Source organism: Ochotona curzoniae, unplaced genomic scaffold (assembly GCF_017591425.1).
Source record: "Ochotona curzoniae isolate NIBS_2020 unplaced genomic scaffold, NIBS_Ocur_1.0 contig_1, whole genome shotgun sequence".
Taxonomy (NCBI): Eukaryota; Metazoa; Chordata; class Mammalia; order Lagomorpha; family Ochotonidae; genus Ochotona; species Ochotona curzoniae.
Window position 1 is genome coordinate 39542394 of NW_024464918.1, and position 19802 is coordinate 39562195.

Sequence of the window (19802 nt, forward strand, 5' to 3'; positions counted from 1 at the left end):
GACAAGAATTTGAGGTTGCTGCCATACTCGGAGTCAAAAATCCTGCAACACTGATGTGCCTTTACTTTCTGGGTCTGTGTTGTTGCCTTTTCTGAACACGACTCAAGCATTTTCACCCACAAGAACCTTAAGAAGTTGCCACTGGAGAGGAGCACCGCATGGCAGAGCAGCTGAGAGCATGACCTCTGATGTCACCACCCTGCCTCGAATCCAAGTCCCACGCTCACCAGCTGGGTGATCTTGGGCAGACAACGGAACCTCTCTGAGCCTGGGAGCTCTTCATAAAGACTATACGAGCCACTGCATTTAGAAGCTTAGCCAGGTGGGGCCCGCATCTAGTGCTGGTGCTGGCCCCTTCCCAGTCCGTGTTGCCCATGAGAACAGTTGGGCACGGAGGGGTTAAGAGGCATGCCCAAGGCCACACAGTTGGCAGCTGGCTGAGCCCTAGGTCTGACCAAGTCCTCTGCTTTTTCTGTGACACCACATGGTCCTGGCTGCCTCTCCACCAAGGCTCCAGGGAGCCAAGTTTCTTACGAACAAAACCAAGAGTCTGTGCCAGGCAGGAGGGAGGGGAGGGCGGGACCATGAAATCATTTAACTTTAGGGAGTCATGGCCCCAAACAGGCTGGTCTTGCAGGAACAGCTGACTGAGGCTGCTGTGGTCCTGCCCTAGTTTCCAGTTTCCCCCTCTGTAGGGAGGAGGGATGTGAGGGGGCGGGGGTGCATTTCCAAGCCAGGAACTGCATGCCTTTCTTGCTCCAGCTGCCCAATGGGACCTGCTGAAGCCACAGAAGTCCTGCCTTGAAGAAAACTCTGTTATCTAACAGACAAGGAAGATTGAGGCTACTCCTGAGGTCCCAGCAAACCCAATCATGTTGAGGATGGAGGGTCAGGAAGACCTGTGACCAAACCCCAGAAATACTGGTCTCCAAGGAAGCCAATTTAGTGAAGTCACATCTGTGTAGAGGGATGGACAGAGGGCAGGTCAGGTGCTTCCTAAGTCAAGCACCATCTCCTTGAAATGTTACAATAACATGTGTGGGGAAAGGACTCATCACTCCCACTATACAGATAGGAACACTGAGGCCTGGAAACAGACAAAAGTGGTACCAAGCTGAGAGGCACTGTTGAGGGGTGAGCAAGATTGGTCTGATCCAAGAACCTCTGGTCACAAGCCTTGGGCCGTGTGGGCATGGTCCATTTTGCACACTAGCAGTCAACAGTGTGCAGAAGTGCTGTTGGGGCCTCCTCCTCAACCTAAGATCTGGCTCCCCCAGAAGATGCTGTACCAATGTACTTCATCTCCTCAGTCGCAGGTGTTAACCGCAGGTGACAGGCCCAAGAGGGGACACTGACCTTGACCCCAGACCCTTGGGACAATCAGAGCCTCTCTGCTGGAGGCTGGGACTAGCAGCCAGAAATTCCAATGCCTTGATACCTGGAAAGGCACTAGTGCTGGGGGCTCATGGTGCCTACCGAGGGATGCTCTTGGAGGACCCGGAACAGTGGGCAGTGGAGGGAATTGGTGCAGAGAAAGGCTAGTGGAGAAACAAGGCAGGCACCACAAGTGATCCTGAGGCCACAGTGACAAATGTTGGAGAGCTGCTGATCGGAATGTGACGTTTGCTCTGGGTTCCGTGGGACCTGCCTGCCTCCTCCTACAAATCTGACCTCCCTTTGTGCCTAGCTAATTGCACAGGGTTTTGCTATAAGGAGCTAAACTGTCCCCAGGATGCCAATTAAATCCACCACTTCCCTCTTGGAGGCACCAGGCAGGTCAGCGGTGGCAGCACCCTCGCTCCAGCCCTGCAGTTTGCTGCATCCTGCAGCTTGCTGAGGCGTCTACCGGGCAATCACAGTCCACGTCCCAGCCCAGCTGTACGGAGTCTGCATATAGCACCCCTGGGCCTGGATAAACGCCTAGTGTCATAGCGCCTTTCATGTATGGCATCTTTCCTTCTTTACATCCAGCCCACGTCTGCTGCAGAGTGGAGTGGAAGATGCAGCCTGCACAGCGCACACGCGTGCGCGCACACACACACACACATGCACACACACGCACACACACGCACACACACACACACACACACACAGAAAGCTTTCATTATACTTTCCCTAATTAGGCAACTGGTGCTGCGGCTGCTTCAGGTCAGCTCTGGGCAGGGTGTGGGGTAGAGGTGGTCTCAGTGACACAGCACCTTCCCCTTTAAGATAACACAAAACAGAGGCTCTGGAAATGCTCTGGCAGTTTCTGGAACATTCACGCAAGCCCATTCCTGTTGCACTGCTCACTCATACTGACTGGCATAGCGGGGAGCCTATGGCACACATACAATATGTTCTCTGGGATTTCTGCAGAGCTGCTGCAACCATTTTGCAGTCACGTGGGTGGAATGGCAGCCTAAAGCCCGCAGTGTGGATGCGAGAATGAAGAAGGCAAGAAGAAGATGCCAGGTCAGGACATGGCTGGGAAAACCCTGAATTAAGCCTTGCCCTCACCCCCAAAGATAATACAGTCACAATAGCTAAAAACAAGACAAAACAAAAAACTCCTGTCTACACACACCAGTCTGAGTCAAGTTTTTGTCACTTGTAGCTGACACATCTTTACGAAAAAACATCCTGGCCTGAAGCCTGTCTGCAAGCGACCCTCAGGGCACAGCAAGGACAACATCCCAGTTCAGCAGGTCAGGGCAGTTGCCACTGTCCCCCAGGCAACTCTGTGACATCAGGTGACTCTGAACTGTGACTTCTACCTGCTCTGGGCTACTGACCATGATGTCAAGATGAATCTACTAATCTGTTTTAACCCCCAGGGCTGGGTTTTGACTGAGCTATCCACAGGCTGCCTAGTTCACTGGGAGACAAAGCATCCTTGGCGTGTGTTTGTTCATTCATGTGGGCACAAGGCTTTGTATAAAATATTCAGGGGAGACAGGATGAGGAAGACATGTGGTTCTTGCCCCTAAAGTCAGTCTAGAAGGAGGCCAACAACTTAAGGCTAAGAGAGACCACAGAGCTTGGGGGTGCAGAACAGCCAGTCCTTTCTTGCTGCTCTGGAAACGACGTCAGACAAGGTTTCCCAGACAAGGAGAGCTTTAGGGCAGCAGAAATTATTCCAGCCAGGGATTCAAGCAGGAAGGTGTGGTCCAGGCTGGGAATGGCTGGTGTAAAGGTATGGGTGGTGTTGGAGATGGGAAGTTGGGGAGGCTGGAGAGGGAGAGAGTGGGATCCTCAGAGCCCAGCAATGGATTTCAAGAGTTGAGCAGAGAGTCTGAGGAAAGGGAGGAGGAGGCCAGAGTTGTGGTCACTTTTCAGGGCTGAACAGCCTCAGAGGCCCAGCCACACTCAGTAAACTGAGCTCAACAGCCAATCGTATCATTGCTCAAAGCACAAGATCAAAACCTGCAATTCCAAAGCTAAATGGAAATGATTTCCAGATTATAGCTCGTTAACGCAGCAGTCAACAAGCACACTCTGCTCTCCTTTGGAAAATATGAGATGTCAAAGCAACAAGCAGTAAAACACACGACTTATGCCCCAAAACGTCATTTTGAAGGCTAGGATGAGGAGACTCTAAGGTCCCAGAATAATGGAAGCCCAGTGACACTCCCTCACAGCCTGAGGCTCGGCATGGACCCACGTCCTTACCTGGAGGTCAAAGAACTTGCTGTAGCGCCGGTAAATGGCTTCTGTGGCGCCGCTGGACCACGTGACCCGGATGATGTAGACCTGCAGACGGGACAGAGGAGATCAGGGTTAACACTGGGGCACCTTGGTATTGCTGGGACCCAGGGCAGAGCACAGGGTTTGGATCTCAGCTTTGCCAGTGACCGGGGTGATGAGCGACTTGCTCTGTTGAGCCTCAGCTTCCTCAGCCATAAGATGGGTACAGATGGATTAGAAGCATCAGCAGCACCAGCACTGTAAGGCTTCTTCGTGCCACGCTTAACTCAGCCAGCCAGTGGGCTGCCTGTTCTTCCAGTCATCCCTGAGATGCTGACTTTGATCAGGAGCCTGAGAGCTGCAGTTCTTGGCCATCCTGGTATTTTCCACAGGCTGAATCTCATGCCCTCTACACCAAGAAGGAAGCAAGTCAGCTTCATTTCTCCCCAAGACCCAGTTTCTCTATCTGGGAATTGGGATAATGGCACCTGCTTCCTTTACCACCAGGATAGAGTCTCCTATAAAATAAAGGATGGGGAACTGTTTTATGTCCCTCAGGCCACTGTAATGTTTCAAAGACACACACATATATTTAAATGTATTTATTTATATTTTATTGGAAAGATAATGAAAGAGAGAGAGATTGCAAGTGAGAGCTTCCATCTACCAATTCACTCCCTAGCAACAGCCAGGGCAGGCAAGGAGCTGGGAACTCGATGCAGGTTTCCTATGTGGATGGCCAGGAACCAAGTACTCAAACCACTGTCTGTCGTCTCCCAGATAATGTGCCAACAGAAAGCTGGATGAGAAGTTGAGTCGCTAGGACTTGAACCCAAGCACTGTGTTATGGGATGCAGATGTCCCAGGAAGTGACAAAATCACCGTATGTCCCACTTTTGCCACAAGTCACGACATTGCAGCAGACAATACACTGACAACAAATTCAGGCACACAGAGGCAGCTGTTGGAGGCCAGAGCCTTTGGGAGGGGACTGTGGGTCCTTGAGAGCTAAGGGATCAGCAGGCCTACCACTCATTCCTGGCTTGTAAAAACTATTAACTGTCACAGCCAACAATTAACTACATACAAGGGTGCTTTGCAAAGTTGAGAGAACGCATACCCGGAAAAAACAAGGCACAGATGAGAAGTGCTTATTTTTGCGTAAGAATAAATTTGTCTTTTCATCCATTTCTCATGACTCTTTTTTGAAGTTGCCTTGTAGAGACATGAAATGGAGAAGGACAAAATGGAAGTGGAGGAAGGCTGTGTCAACACAAACTCTCTGGTTAGAGGCCGTGGGAATCTGCTGTTTTCCATGAGTTGAGGCCAGCTGGGGAGGAAACACATACATAATGGAAGATGACTAACGTGGGTAGTGGCCAGCTAGCCTCCAATGACTCTTCCAACCAGAGCACCTTGACTCATCTCCTGGGGACCTCCTTCCCTAGCTTTAGGCCAATCCTTTGGATACAGAGGTATATTAGTACCCATTGTGATTGGCCGAAGGGTGAACATGCGCCCTGGAACTTCTTGCTCCACGTCTTCCTTCCCCAAAGTCTACCGGACTGCAAGGTTATGGAGCTGCTGGGGCCATCTGATCACCCTTGGGAGACACCTACCTGAGATGAGATTAAGAGATTCTTGGGACCAACATTGTGATGCAGAAAGTTAAGCCATCTTCAGGCCCCAGCTGCTCCACTTCTAGTCCAGCTCCCTGCTAATACCCCTGGGAAAGCAGAAGAAGATGGCCCAAGTACTTGAGTCCTTGACATTCATGCGGTAAGACCCAAAGAGAGAGAGGTCCAGGCTCTTGGTTTGTGCCTGGCCCATTACGGCCGCCTGAGAAGTGACTAAGTGGATGGGAGGTCTCTTTCCCTCTTGCTTGTTCTTTATGTCACTCTGCTTTTCGAAGAGATAAAAAAATAAATCTTTTAAAAGAGAGAGAGATTCCTGAAGACATAATCTCTTACATTTAGCTCTACTTGAAGCTAAACCTTTCCCTGGACCGTCCATTTCCTGGACAGTAATTATGTCTCAGACCACACCCAACCTTTTGAATTATTTTTGGAGCCAGTTGAAGTGGGGTTTCTATTACACATCATCTAGTCCTGCCTGACACAGGAAGGGAAGGCGGAGTGAGGCTTCTGAAGCTCGGAGTCATTGTAGGGTTGTCTTGACGGACAGAGGGGATTCAGAAAGCAGGAGGGGGAAGGGAGGACTAGGGCTGAGGGGCGACAGGACAGTTCAGGAGGAGATGGGGTTCTGCACTTGGCAGGGATGTTCAAAGCTTGCAGATTCTTTTTTTCAAATGAGGCCTTACTAGGATGCCTACGTTCAAGACAGGAAAAGGTACGGAGCTTCAAGGGGCTGGAAGGGTGCACCCAGTGAAACTGGTGCAGTCCCAGAAGACTCGCCAGGTGAGAAATCAGGACAAGAGGTGTGGTGGCCTTGGGTGCCAGGCAAAGCTGGCAACGGCATCTGAGATGTCAACACTGGCTTGGTTTCATTAAAGCATGACACATACCGTGGGACTTGGGCTCAGATTTTGGAAGGTCCAGATTCACACAGCTGCCTAATTAGTGAAGCCTCCACTTGCTTTTCTGTAAAAGGGGTCCTCAAGTCCATTTACATAGACTTGCAATAATTTTAAAAAGGTAAAGTTTATGGCCAGAGAGGAAAAACTCAAAAATATTTTTGTACCCTGTGCCCCGAATCCCCCTGCTCCATTGCTGCTCATAAAATCAGGGGATTTGAACCCTAGGATGTGGGCACCCCTGCTCACCCTGTGCCTTGTTCATAGTGGATGTTGACCCATAGTGGATGTTGGGGTCCACAACTACAGCTCCCTTCCCTTTCTAGAACTTTTAATGACACCAGAGTAAAAGAGGTTCTCCCCATTGCCGGTCTTGCTGGGAGGAGAATACACCAGTTGATGTCACGGCACACACGTTACAGACAAGTGAGCACAGGGACAAGTCCAGCCTGCACCCTGGCCATCTCCTTGATATAAAGCACCAGTGTGGGATACCGCAGTCAGTCTATTTCTATGAGCTGCACTCGAAGCAATGTTAACATTCCGACCTCGGTCTCCCTAAGCCGGGTCACACCCAAGGGCTTCTTCACAAGAAGGAATTTCGCACAGATGGACAGCAGACACCACCAACGTGCCCAGCAGCACTGGCTGAAAACAACAGAGTGGGGAGATGGGGCCCAGGAACAGAGCCAGTCCACTTGGATTCTATGAACAGCCCCACCTGAGACAGGATGGTGTTTGCTAGGCTAGGAGTAAATTCCTTCTTAAAAGAATGAATCAGGTTGCAGGCTTGGTAGCCTAGTGGTTTAAGTCCTCGCCTTGTACACTGCACGCACTGGGATCCATATGGGTGCCAGTTTTAATCCCAATGGCCCTGCTTCTTATCCATCTCCCTGCTTGTGGCCTGGGAAAGCAGCTGAGGATGGCCCAAAGGCATGGGACCCTGCATCCATGTGGGAGACCTGGATGAAGCTCCTGGCTTTGGATTGGCTCAGTTCCAGCCATCGCGGCTACTTGGGGAGTGAATCATCGGAGGTAAGATCTTTCTCTCTGTCTCTTCCCCGTCTCTGTAAATATGACTTTCCAATAAAATAAATAAATCTTAAAAACAACAACAACAACAACAACAAAATGATGAGTCAGGCTAATACAAAAGCTCATTTGGTTAATCCTTCCCCTTGCATGCGCCATGATCCTATCGTGGTTGCTCCACTTCCCTTCTAGCTCTCTGCTTATGGCCTGGGAAAGCAGTGGAGGATGACCCAAAGCCCTGGGACCCTATGTGTAGGTGACCTGGAAGAAGCTCCTGGCTCATGGCTTCAGATGAGCTCAGCTTCAGCCATTGCGGCCACCTGGGGAGCGAACCAACGAGGGAAAAATCTTTCTCTCCGTCTCTCCTCTCTGTAAATATGCCTTTCCAATACAAATAAATAAATTTTACTTTATTTATTTTTAAAAAGATGAGTCTGGCCCCTTGTCCCTTTCACTCTTTGTTCTTTGGTCAGGTGATGCCTTCCACTGAAGAATGATGCGGAGGGCCTCACCAGACACTGCGCCCTTGGCTGGGAACTTGCCAGCCTCCTGGGTGGACAGAATTCCCAATCTGTTCATTATCAGTTCTACCCAGTCTGTGGTGTCCTTATGATGACACCACATGGATGAGAACACATGGGGAAAGAAAATGTGGTGTCCATGTACAATGGAGTGTATTACTCAGCCTCACTAAAGGAAATGCTGACCCAAGCTGTGTCTCAGACACGCCCTGAAGACATGAGGCTCCAGGAAACAACTCTGTCACAAGAGGACAGACGGGATGTGGTTGTATTTCCCGGGGGGACAGCCGGGGTTGTCATATCTGCACGGGCAGAACGAGGAGGGTGGTGGCCATGGGGCTGGGCAGAGGGGACACGGGGAGCTTGATGGGGACAGAATTTCAGTTAAGATAAAGAAAGTTCTAGAGATGAACAGTGGTGATGGTGGCCCAAGGATGCGAAACATTTAATGCGATTTAAGTATATAATGAACAAAGGCTGAAGTGATACATTTTGTTACGTTGATGCTACCACCATGTAAATAAATAACTTGAAAAAGCAGATGTCTGGAGTGGGCACTGGGGCACAGCAAGTGAGACTGCCCTGTGGGATGCCTACACTCGGTATGGTAGTCCTGGCTCCTCCATGTTTCTGATCTAGCTTCCTGCTAAGGAGCCTGGGAGGCAGCAAACAGTGGCCAAAGCATTTGGGATCCCGCCATCCTTGCGAGAGACCTAAATGGAGTTAGTGGCTTTGGTTACTGCAGCCAACTGGGAGTCCAGCAGGTAGATCGATCTCTCTCCCTCTCCTTCCCCTTCTTCCTGTTACTCTGCCTTTCAAATAAAGAAACCATTCGTTGAAAAATAGATTTCCTATACAGACTTGCATGTTCCATGTGCCAGTCCCTGGAAACAAACTTGCTCTAGGGAACAGCATTCTAAACATACGCTGTGAACCTGAAAAAAGAACTTGCATTCAAAATATACTATAAAGTCTCAGAAGTCAGCTGTAAGAACACAGCCCACGACCCGAGCACTTGATCACTTCCTCAGAGAGGCAAGGAAGTGCACGAGGAGCTGGCTGGTCAACGTCACTGACCAAAGAAGAAAGGCAAAGCGAAACTGTGGTACGGTCCCATTTCAATCAGAATGGCTAGAACAATGACGACCAGCTACCACGAGTTCTGACAGGGTCAGGTTGTGGCACAGTAATTTAAGCTGCCGCCTGCAATGCCAACATTCTACTGGTTCAAGTCCCAGCTCCTCCACTGCTGGACCAGCTTTCTGGCTAATATGCCTGGGAAGGCAGTAGGTGATGGTGCCATTATGTGGTCTCTGTCACACACATGGGACACCGGGGTGGAGCTGCTGATTCCTGACCATTGCGGCCAGGTGAGAGTGAACCAGCAGACTGAAGAGCTCTCCATTCCCACTCGGCCTGTTTCTCTTTCACATACATTTTTACAAAAACAGTAACAAGGGCTAATGAAAATGCGCAGCAACTAGAACTGATACACTGCCAGTAGAATGGCACGGCTATTCTAGAAAGTTCCTTAGTGGTTGCTAGAACTACTTGGTAAAAGACCAGTGGGGCACAGGACAGTCACACAATGTCCAAGTATATCCTACAATTCCCTTCCCAGCAAAGGGGAGAAGTGTGACCTGGCACACAGGTCCAATGGCTTGGGATATGACGCGAAGTCTACAAAACCATGGTCAGCACTGACACCCAAATGTCTACCCCCATCTCAAGTCTCAGGACCCAGTTTCAATTTATAGGAACTACAGGAGGCGGAGGAGCAAGCTGAAGTGGCAGTATAAGGAAATAACCAGACAGGAATCCAGAATGTTCTACAAGTCAGCAACAGGGCATGACACACATGCTGCTTCCTCCTGCCTGCTCTCTCCTTACCCATACTAGCTGGGGTGCCCTTCTGCCACAGCCTTAGCATCCACTGACCCACCACAATCAACAGCACTTTACTAACTGCCTCAGGGTCTGTTGAACTTCACCAGCAGACTTTCACCGTGCCTGGGGGAAAATCTAGGCTTGGTGAATCAACAGGGGAAGGAATGTATCCCAGGTACTGACAACCTCACAGGCAGGAGCAGCTGTGGGAAAGCCTGTGGCCAAGTGTCTGAGGCTGTCCCGCCCTCTCACCTGTCCTGCGGCCCCTGCCACTCCATCCTCCCCTAGGAAAGAGGAAGTGCAGAGGCCACGCTGGGGGCAGCTCTCTGCACGCACGCAGCATCAGCAGCCGGCCTGCATGATGTCACTCAGACCCGCTTTTCCCAGGGCCAGATTCTTCCATGTCTGGACTTCCTCGAAGTCTGGGAGGAGAGGAACCTGTGGTGAGCCGGGAGAGGGGGAGGGCTGAGCCACAGGCAGGACCCGTGGCAGCAGAGGTGAGCAAGGCAGGAGGCCAAAGTCCCATTTCCCATGTGGCTGGGGGGATGAGGGGGTGGATGCTTGGAGGGACACAGACTTGCCTGAGGCCACAGAGCTGGTCAGCAGAGTGAAGATTCCTGACTCAGCCCTGCAGGCCTTGCAGCTCGCAGAGAACCATGTTCTGGCCCAGTGGCCTAATGGTGAGAGCCTACTCCTTCCCCTCTTCTGCCTGAGTGCAGTGGAACATTCTATAGCTGCCCCTCCTGTCGCGGAAGGCTGCGGAGGTCAGAGGCGGCCATGGCCCCAACTCACACCCGGCTTCATCTCAACTAGCTGCAATGTCTTCAGAAAGTGGCTCTTCTTCTCAGGGGTTCAGTTATCGGATCGGTAAAAAGCAGGGATCTTAGGAATAGCAGCCACAGAACAGAGGTGAAGCTTCAACACTAGCAGGTGTTGAGCTCTGTGCCTGGGTTCCGGAAATGTGCCACCAGCAGAAGCTGCTGTGGTCTGACAGTGGCCTCATCTGCCCCGCCTCTCCCGACCACCACCCCAATTCACACAAGGACTTGACCTAGTCAAATTCTGGTGGTTAGAGGTGGGGTCCTTGGGGAGAGGTCAGGACAGCTCGTCAGGGTAGAGCTGGACAGGTGCCTGTTGTGTCTTTCTGTGGGTACCCTGCCCGGTCTTGGTAGTGAACACCATCACCAGAGGCTGAGCCAACAGGGCCTGACCAGGCTTGGTCTGTGACTATCCCAAGCCGTGAGCCAAAACAAACCTCTTGCCTTCTTCTTCTTTGTGTGTGTGTGATAATATATTTTTTAAAAGATTTTATTTTTTTATTTATTTTTGGAAAGTCAGATATACAGAGAGGAGTAGAGTCAGAGAGGAAGATCTGTCTGATGATTCACTCCCCAAGTGGCCACAACAGCTGGAACTGAACCAATCTGAAGTCAGAACCCAGGAGCTTCTTCCGGGTCTCCCAAATGTCCCAAGGCTTTGGGCTGCCCTTGACTGCTTTGCCAGGCCACAAGCAGGGAGCTGGATGGGAAGCAGTGCCGCCAGGATTAGAACCGGTGACCATATGGATCCCAGTACATGCAAGATGAGGACTTTAACCACTTCGCTATTGCACCGGGCCCACCTCTTGCCTTTTAAAGACGGTTGGTGACAGGTGCTTCATCATGATGATAGACAGCTGTGTAAGATAGCTATAGCCGCCACTGCCCTCATCACCATCATCACCATCATCACTGTAAGCACAGGGACACCAAGGTGAGGGAGGTCACGTCCCCTAGAGGTGAGCTTCCCCAGCCCACCCCCTTCTCCCCAGGGCTCTTCTCTGCACCTGTCCAGCCAGGTCTCTGGGATCCTTGGACATATAGCAAAACTGCTCAGCCTGGTCCCGGGGACAGAGGCCCACCCATCACATCTGAATCCAGAAGGTTCAGGGCCCTGGCCCATTGTGTCTGCAGGAAAGACACCGACAGTGTCGGCCATCCGCCTCTAGGCCTCTCCCTGAGTAGCAGGAGTCACACTTGTGGCCCAAACACCCCCAGGAGCCTGCTTGGTCCCCTCCTCTGCAGGGAGGTTGGAAGGGCTCCGGGAGCCTCAGAAAGCCTGATCTTGCTGGGCATCAGCAGCCGGAGGACCAGGGACCCTGCCTGCCCATGCTTGGGGTCAAGGTTTTCCTGTGGGAGCCATAGGAACCCTCTCCTCTTCTACAGGCTTCTCCTGGGGCTTCTAGAAGTCACTGTGCTTAAACCTGGATCATTTTAAAAGGCAGGAGAGAAAGAAAACAAACCAAAAATCCGTTGGCAAATGTGTATGTCAGAGAAGTACCACCTGGTCCTCCTCTCTCATGGCTGCAGCTGATTGGCCCATGGAGACAGCCACATGACCCAAAACTGGCCAATCAGCTTCTCTTCCTTTCTCAGGCCCGACTCTGGGATTACATTAGCTCCAAATGGAGAATGGTGGCTTGGGCCACCTCCACACGTGGGACAGACATGTGGTGTGCAGGCAGGAGCACATGACAGGCCTCCCAGGCCAGCCAGCCTGCCTGTGGCTTCCATGACGCACACTAGGGCTAGGGCCTTTCCATTCATTCCCCTTTGGCTGTGGCTAGGATTTTTGTCCATTCTGTGACACACAGGAAAAAGTTCATGTGCTACCTTAAGTAAACAGAACAGGCCAAAACATCATCTCGACCTCAAGTAGACAGTTACCCCCATATTATTCACGGGCATCTGTGACCTCCGACGCCATATTCCATGGATACTCATGTCCTTATGTAAACTGGTGTAGTATTTGCACATAACCTACACACGCCTCCCATCAACTTTTCTCCATCTCTGGATGACTTGGGATCATGTCGATGCCATGTAAACAGTTGTTAGACTTCACCATTTAGGGAATACTGACGCGGGAAAATATTCTGTGCATGTTCAATACAGACAACTTTGTTTTTAAATAGTTTTAGGGGCAAGTGTTGTGACACAGCAGGTTAAGTCACACGTGCAGTCCACATCAGAGTGCTGGTTCAAGTGCTAGGTACTACCCTTCCGATCCAGTACTCTGCTAATGCATCTTGGAGGGCAGTGGGGACAGCTCAAGTGCTTTGGGCCCTGTCACTCACGTGGGAGATCCAGATGGAGTTCCAGGCTCCTGGCTTCAGCCTGGCCCAGCCCCGGATGCTACAAGTATCTGAGAAATGAACCAGTGGATAAAAACTCTCTCTGTCATTCTGCCTTTCAGGTGGAGGAAAATAAACGTTAACATATTTTAAAATTACTTAGAAAAAAAAAAAGAGAGAGCAGCAAAGAGAAAGAGCCCACTTTCATCTGTGGTTTCATCTTTCCAAAGCACACAGCAGCTGGGGCTCAAGCCAGGAACTGAGACCCACACCCAAGACCCCAGTGGGTGGCAGGGGCCCGGCTGCTGGCACCATCAGCGGCATCTCCTGGGGTCTGTATTGGCAGGAAGCTGGAGTCAGGAGCCAGCGCTGCGTATGAACTCGGCACTAGGATATGGAATGTTGGTATCTCACCCACTAGGCCAGATTGCTAGTTCTCCCTCAGGATTTCTGACTCACAGTGGAATAGGTGGAATCAATCTGCGAATGCAGAACCCGCAAGCACAGAAGGCCAGTACCGACTGGGACCCCATTAAGCCTGCAGCAATTTAGGCCTCTGCTCCTAAGAAGCAACAGCCAAAGAGTCAGCTCTCCCTGGGGTCAGACCCTGGGCAATGCTAAAAGGGGCCAAGGCCCTTCAGCCAAGTTCTACTGCCCTACCCAACTGCCTTCCCGTTGCTGGCTCACTGGCCCAATCTCTGTACCCTCATGGTCCTCCCTCGGCAGGGGGATGGGAAACAGCTGCCGCCCTGCCCGGAACACCGAGACCCCAGGGCTCTGCAGAGTGAGAACCTGCCAACTGGGAACAGGGGCTTTGTCTGTGCGGCAGAGAAAAACCACCAAGGCACAAGTGAGCGTCCTCCCACCACGCTCCACTTTGCAGCTGCATTCTGTAGAGTTTGCTGTGCTGGCTGGCTGGGCACCAAGCTGCTGGGCCCAGCTGGTACTAATTAGAAGGGGTGGGGTGGCTGTACAGGTCATATGACAAAGTTATAATGCCTGGACCCTGGGGTACAATAGCAGAGGCTTAACTTTTTAAAAAAGATTTATCTAGCTATCTATTTATTTATTTAAAAGGCCTAGTGAGAAAGAGAGAGAGCTTCCATCCATGGATTTTCCCCAGAAATGGCTGGGACAGCAAGGGCTGGGCTGGGCTGAAGCAGGGAACCAGAATTCCATCTGAGTCTCCTACGTGGGTGGCAGGGGTGCAAGCACTTTGGCCTTCACCCACTGACTTTCCGGTACATTATCAGGGAGCTGGATTCGAAGTGGGACATGCTGGAGTTGAACCTATGCTCTGAAATGGAATGCCCAGGTCACAAGCAGCTGCTTAACCCACCGTGCCATGATGCTGGCCCCTAACTTTATTATTATTTTTAGACATCACTTCCTACACATGCTGGGCCTGCTTCTCGAAAAAGGAACAGAAAATCTTAGGGCAGCCCACACTAGGCCAGGAAGAATTCAGCATATTGTTTTTTCTCTTTCTTCATTTGCTGTTTCTAGCAGTTGCTATTGATTTTCCAGTTACGACAGACAGAATTTCCTCCAAGGAGTAATGAATGTGAAAAAGTGAATCAACTTGGGCCTGGCGCAATAGCCTAGTGGCTAAAGTCCTTGCTGGAATCCCATATGGGCACCAGTTTGTGTCCCGGCTGCTCCACTTCCCATCCAGACCCCTGCTTGTGGCCTGAGAAAGCAGTAGAGCACAGCCCAAGGCCTGGAGACCTTGCACCTGGTGTGAGAGACCTGGAAGAAAAGCTCCTGGTTCCTGGCTTCAGATCACTGCAGCTCCTGCTGCTGTGGCCACTTGGGAGATGAATCAATGGATGGAAGATCGTTCTCTCTGTTTTCTCCTTACTTCTCTTGACTTTCCAATAGCAATAAATAAGTCTTCATTTTAAAATGTGAGTCAATGTGAAGAGCAATGTACTATCAGGAATATGTACTTCAGGCAGGCTGAGGATGCGTCAAAAACTGTGAGCCTGTGGCACAGTGGGTTAAGTCACTGATTGCAACACTGACATCCCAAGGGGGCCGGGGCGGGGGAGGAGGCTGGGCTATGTCCCTGTTTGTCTGCAGGGATCATGAGCAGTAGGCATTAGCAAGATAGAGCTTTGTAGCAACCAACAGAATAGGAGAAAAAATTTTGTACACTACACAAGTGATAGGAGACTAACATCCAGGATTTACAAAGAGCTTCAAAAACCCAAGGACAGAAAAAAACCAAACCAAAACAAAAAAACCCTGTAACAAAACGAACAAAGGAAATGAACAGACATTTTTCAAAAGAACAGATTCAAATGGCTAACAGACATATGAAAAGATGCTCAGGCTCCCTAGCCATAAGAGAGATACAAATGAAAACCATGTTGAGGTACCACCTAACTCCAGTGAGACTGGCCTACATTCAGAACTCAACTAACAGCACAAGCTGGCGTGGATGTGGGGAGAAAAGCACCCTCCTTCACTGCTGGTGGGAGTGTAGGCTAGTACAACCACTGTGGAAATCAGTATGGAGAGTGCTTGGAGAATTGCAAATAAACCTGCCATGTAACCCAGCTATCCTGCTCCTAGGAATATACCCAATAGCAGTAAAATCCGCATATGAGAAGGGGATCTGTAATCCTATATTTGCAGCAGCACAATCTATAACAGCGAACACATGGAAACAATCCAGACGTGCACCTAAAGAAGAGTGGTTAAAGAAACTGTGCTACATCTACTCCATGGAATATTATTCAGCTATCAAGAAGAAAAGAAAATATATCATTTACTATCAGGTGGTCCCAACTAGAGACCATTATGCTCAGTGAAATGAGTCAGTCACAAAAGAACAAATACTGTATGTTCTTTCTACTATAAGGAAACCATCATGGAAAGTGTAACTTCGATAACCCGATCCTTACTGTTCTTTTGGCTGCATCCCATGTGTTTTGGTGCTTTTGATTTTGGTTTCATTTATTGCACTTTCTTTTCTCTTGTTGAATTCACCACTGGCTCATGGATTACATGGTGGCATCATTCTTCCCCAAGAGACTTTTGTGTTTCCTTTTTGTCACAATGTGTTGGTTACTCAGAGGTGCATTTTTTTCATGGTGCTGTAATTTGCCGTTATTGTTACGTTGTCGTTGCGGCTGTTCTAATTCATACCAGTTGTTGACCTTGTTTCATGGCTTCTCATTTATGGAGATGTATAGTGATGGAGTACTGGGGTCTACCATATCCAGATGTGGGGATACAATGCAATATGCATCCCTGCTTCCAAACAAAAGATGAACTCCCAATGAAACTATTGGAAATGTGTAGACAATGGGATGCCAGACTGTCTGACACTGTCTGTACCAGCAATGTCGGGGCACACTTATAAGAGACTGATGGAATTATGACTCCTTATGAAAGACTGTACTATTATAGCAACATGGGGAAAATCTGTCGGGAGTGGGAGTTTGGGGGGGGGTGGAAATCCCAGTCTATATGAAATTGTACCACAAAATTCAAAACTTCAAAATAAAAATATGCATAGAAATAAATAAATTAAATTAAAAAAAAAGAGCTCTGTGACCCATGACCAACGTCTGCTCTGGGCTGCTGAGACCATGCTGCATCCTTGGCATCGCTGCTCTAGACCAACCCCTCCACTCTAGCAACGAATGGAGAGAATGACCAAAAGGCACAGCAACTTGCTTAGGATTGTACCCGTGGCTATGGCCTTCTGCTTCCAGGACCTCATGTGGATTTCCCAGGGAGTCCTTGGTGCCCACTGAGCCCCCTGCACAATGGCTTGCCTTGACATTTGCCAAGGACGACTGGGGCTGGCAGTGAAATGAGCCTCCAGGGAGCTCCAGGATCCTGCAGAGGCCAAGTGGGTGGGCCGCTGGGCTGTCCAGCCTGGTTTCCATAGCGTGCTGCCAGTTTTAGCTCCTCTATATGTGGTGAAGGGTGTAGCCCAGCAGACTGTGGGCGAGGTCGCCAGACACTGCTGACTGTGCTGCCACATGTTCCCACTGGCGGAGCCTCTACAATGGGGGCCTCGGGCAGACAGCAGAGGGTTCCAAGACTTTGAAAGTCTGGGAAAATCCTGCTCAAGACCAGCTCTTACTTTATAGTTAGGGATAAGAGGCCAGGGGGGAAAGGATGGGGCCCAGGACAGGTGGCCAGCAGGGAGGAAAAGAGCTAGAATATGCCTTGGCATGTGTGTGTGTGTGCGCGCGCGTGTATGTACATGTGAGGGGGGCTGCAATCTCCAGGGCAGCTTTCTGAGCCACAGGACTGGAAGAGCCCTGTTCAGGTGCAGGAGTTTTGAGGGGCTACACTTCACTGGGCATTAGTGTCTGCTACAGGGCACTGGCTCGTGGTAACCAGGGCTGGTCTGCCCTGCAGCCCAAGCATGTTCATGGATGGATGGAAGCACATGTGCTCCAGCATTGGGAGTGCAATGAGCAAGGTAGGGATAGTCTTGCAGGAACTCATGCTATGTGCCATCTGCAGAGCTCTCATGGGAGTGGAGAGGAGTCAGGGTCTAGGTGCCCTGGGAGAGAAGGCCAAGGGGTACTCACCCAGATTACAGAAGAGGTCAGTTCTAGGATTCTATTACACAGTTGGGTGGTAATGCATATTTCAGGGACCCAAGTTATGGTGTACTGGGTTACACCGCTGCCCGCACTGCCGACAACCCATATGTGTGATGGTTCAAGTCCCGGCTGCTCCAGTTCTGACCCAGCTCCCTGCTAACGTGCCTGGGAAAGCAGCGGAGGATGGTCCAAGTACTTGGGCCCCTGCACCCACAGGGGAGACCTGGCTAAAGCTCTTGGCTCCTGGCTTTGGTCTGGCCCAGCCCTGGCTATTGCAACTATTCAGGGAGTAAACCAGTGGTTAAAAGACTTCTCTTTTTCTGCCTATCCTTTCCTGTAGCTCTGTCTTTCAAATAACTAAATCAATCTTTTAAAAAAGTGCACATTTTAAAACAGCTAACAGAGAGGATTTGAATGTTCTCTTCATGGAGCAGTGGTAAATGTTGAAGGTGACAGATACACCAATCAGCCTGATTTCATCACCATATATGCAATGAAACACCACATGGTCCCCTATAAATATGCATAATTATGATTTTAAAAGATTACTTATCCATTATTTATTTGAAAGGTAGAGCAACAGAGAAGGAGAAACAGAGAACAGAGGGAGAGAGAGAGAGAGATCTTTCATCTTCTGGTTCAAATTCTCTAAATGGCCATGCTGGGGGCCAACTGAAGCCAAGAGCTTGGGACTCCATTTGATCTCCCACGTAGGTGGCAGGTGCCCAAGCCCTTGGATCATCTTCTGTGGTTTTCCTCAGTACAATAGCAGGGAGCTTGTAGGAAGTAGAGTAGCCAGGACTTGAACCTGAGCTTTGATATGAGGTGTTGGCACTGCAAATGGTGGCACAACCCACCGAGCCACAATGCTGACCCCTGTGCAATAATTTGCTAATCAGAAGTGATTGATTTATGGGGGAAAAACACACACACACACACCCCCAGATAAACTTTGAGGAAACTCTGCAGCTGCCCAGGAATGCAGATTCCCTTTCAGAAATCATCTTTAAAAGTTGGGTGAGGTCAAGGCTCCCACTGGCCAGATGTCCTAGGGGCAGAACCTGGGAGGAGCTTGGGGATTAGCTCCTTGGGGAGCTTGGCTGGTCCTGGAGGCACCCCTCTGGCACCTGCACCAGACACAAGCATAGCAGTTCCTCCCAGAGCTGGGGGGTGGGGAGGACAAGCAGGGAAAGGGAAGGAGGAAGTGAGGGAGAGGCAGAGCCAGGCAGGAGGAGGAACAGTGAGAGGCACCCCTCCTGGGGTTCCCTTAGCTCAGAACTGTCACCCCTCCCAGGTCTCAGCACTTCCAGCCTCTCTCAGGAATTGCAACACCCTGCGTTTTTCACTTCCCAATGCCCCACCACCGAAGGACACAACAGCAAGGATTTCTCTTTTAAGTATAGTTTATGAGGTCTTCTGTTCATGTTCCTTCGCTCTGAACTGAGAAGACAGCTCTCATCCCTTGGTTTGGCACTAACAGGAGCTGAGCCAAGAAGGAGCCAGGAGTGGGGAAGGCTATCTGGGTTACCCACAGGTAAGTACCAGGGGTCATGACCTGTTACCTCCCTAGGTGTGTGTTAGCAGGACGCTGGTCTGGGGAGTGAAGCAGGGACCCCAGTGGTATGTTAACCACCATGCCAAACGGCCGCCTGGGATTTGCATCTTCCAGGCCTGGGAGGGAGACTGGGAGGATCCCGGGATAGTGGGGCTGGGCAGGACCCTGGTGAGCCAGTGGCCAAGACACAAGCTGCCAGCATGTGGAGAAAGTGCTTGCTGCAATGTGCTTGTGGGACAGAACTGCCCCACAACCAAGGCCAGGGGCCTGGTAAGCGGACGCCCTGAGATCCAGCCCTGGCCAATCCCCTACAGCCTTTTTCTTCCCAGCTCTGCCGGGCCGGGCCTCGGTTCTGAGTTTTCCTGTCACCATGTCAGCACTGGGAATCACCAAGCTCAGAGGCGCCACAGCAAGTGACACACTGGGCTGGGCTGGTTGCCAATTCTTCTTTTTCCAATTAAGTGAATGCTTGGCAGGAGGCCTAGATATGAGCGCCTGTGGTGTCGCGCGACACAGAGGACACTCTGGATCTGAGACTGTGCCTCGTTGGTGCTGTGTGCACCTGGCATGCTGCCAGAAGGCTCAGGTGCACCGTGCATGTGTGCAGGTGCGGGTGCCAGAGATACCTGTATGCAGGTATGCTATGCCTGCAGGAGGGTACTGGGACAGGAAAGAGCTATGGCCTCTCAAAAGTGAAATCTCCCCCTCCACCCAGTCACCCAGCAATTTGGCACAAAGTGCCTCCTGTATACTGGGCTTTTCTGGAGGGTTATGACCGAGTCAGACAGCAAGCAGCACAGTATGGGGTTCCGAGCCTCCAGCCTGACTGTACCCTTTCCCCTCTACCCTGTGTTGCCACTGCCTCAGGCAGGGACATTTCCTCTGCCTTCTCCAGTTTAGCTCTGCTCATGCTCCCAGCACA

General features: G+C 50.7%; 1 protein-coding gene across 1 annotated transcript in view; it reads right to left on the minus strand.

Annotated features, from left to right (window-relative positions):
• SH3PXD2B (SH3 and PX domains 2B) overlaps positions 1-19802 on the minus strand; it is an 87368-nt gene that overhangs the window by 50594 nt on the left and 16972 nt on the right. The window contains exon 2 of the mRNA XM_040972259.1: positions 3652-3732. Coding sequence (XP_040828193.1) covers positions 3652-3732 — 81 coding nt within the window. The remainder of the gene's footprint in view (positions 1-3651; positions 3733-19802) is intronic.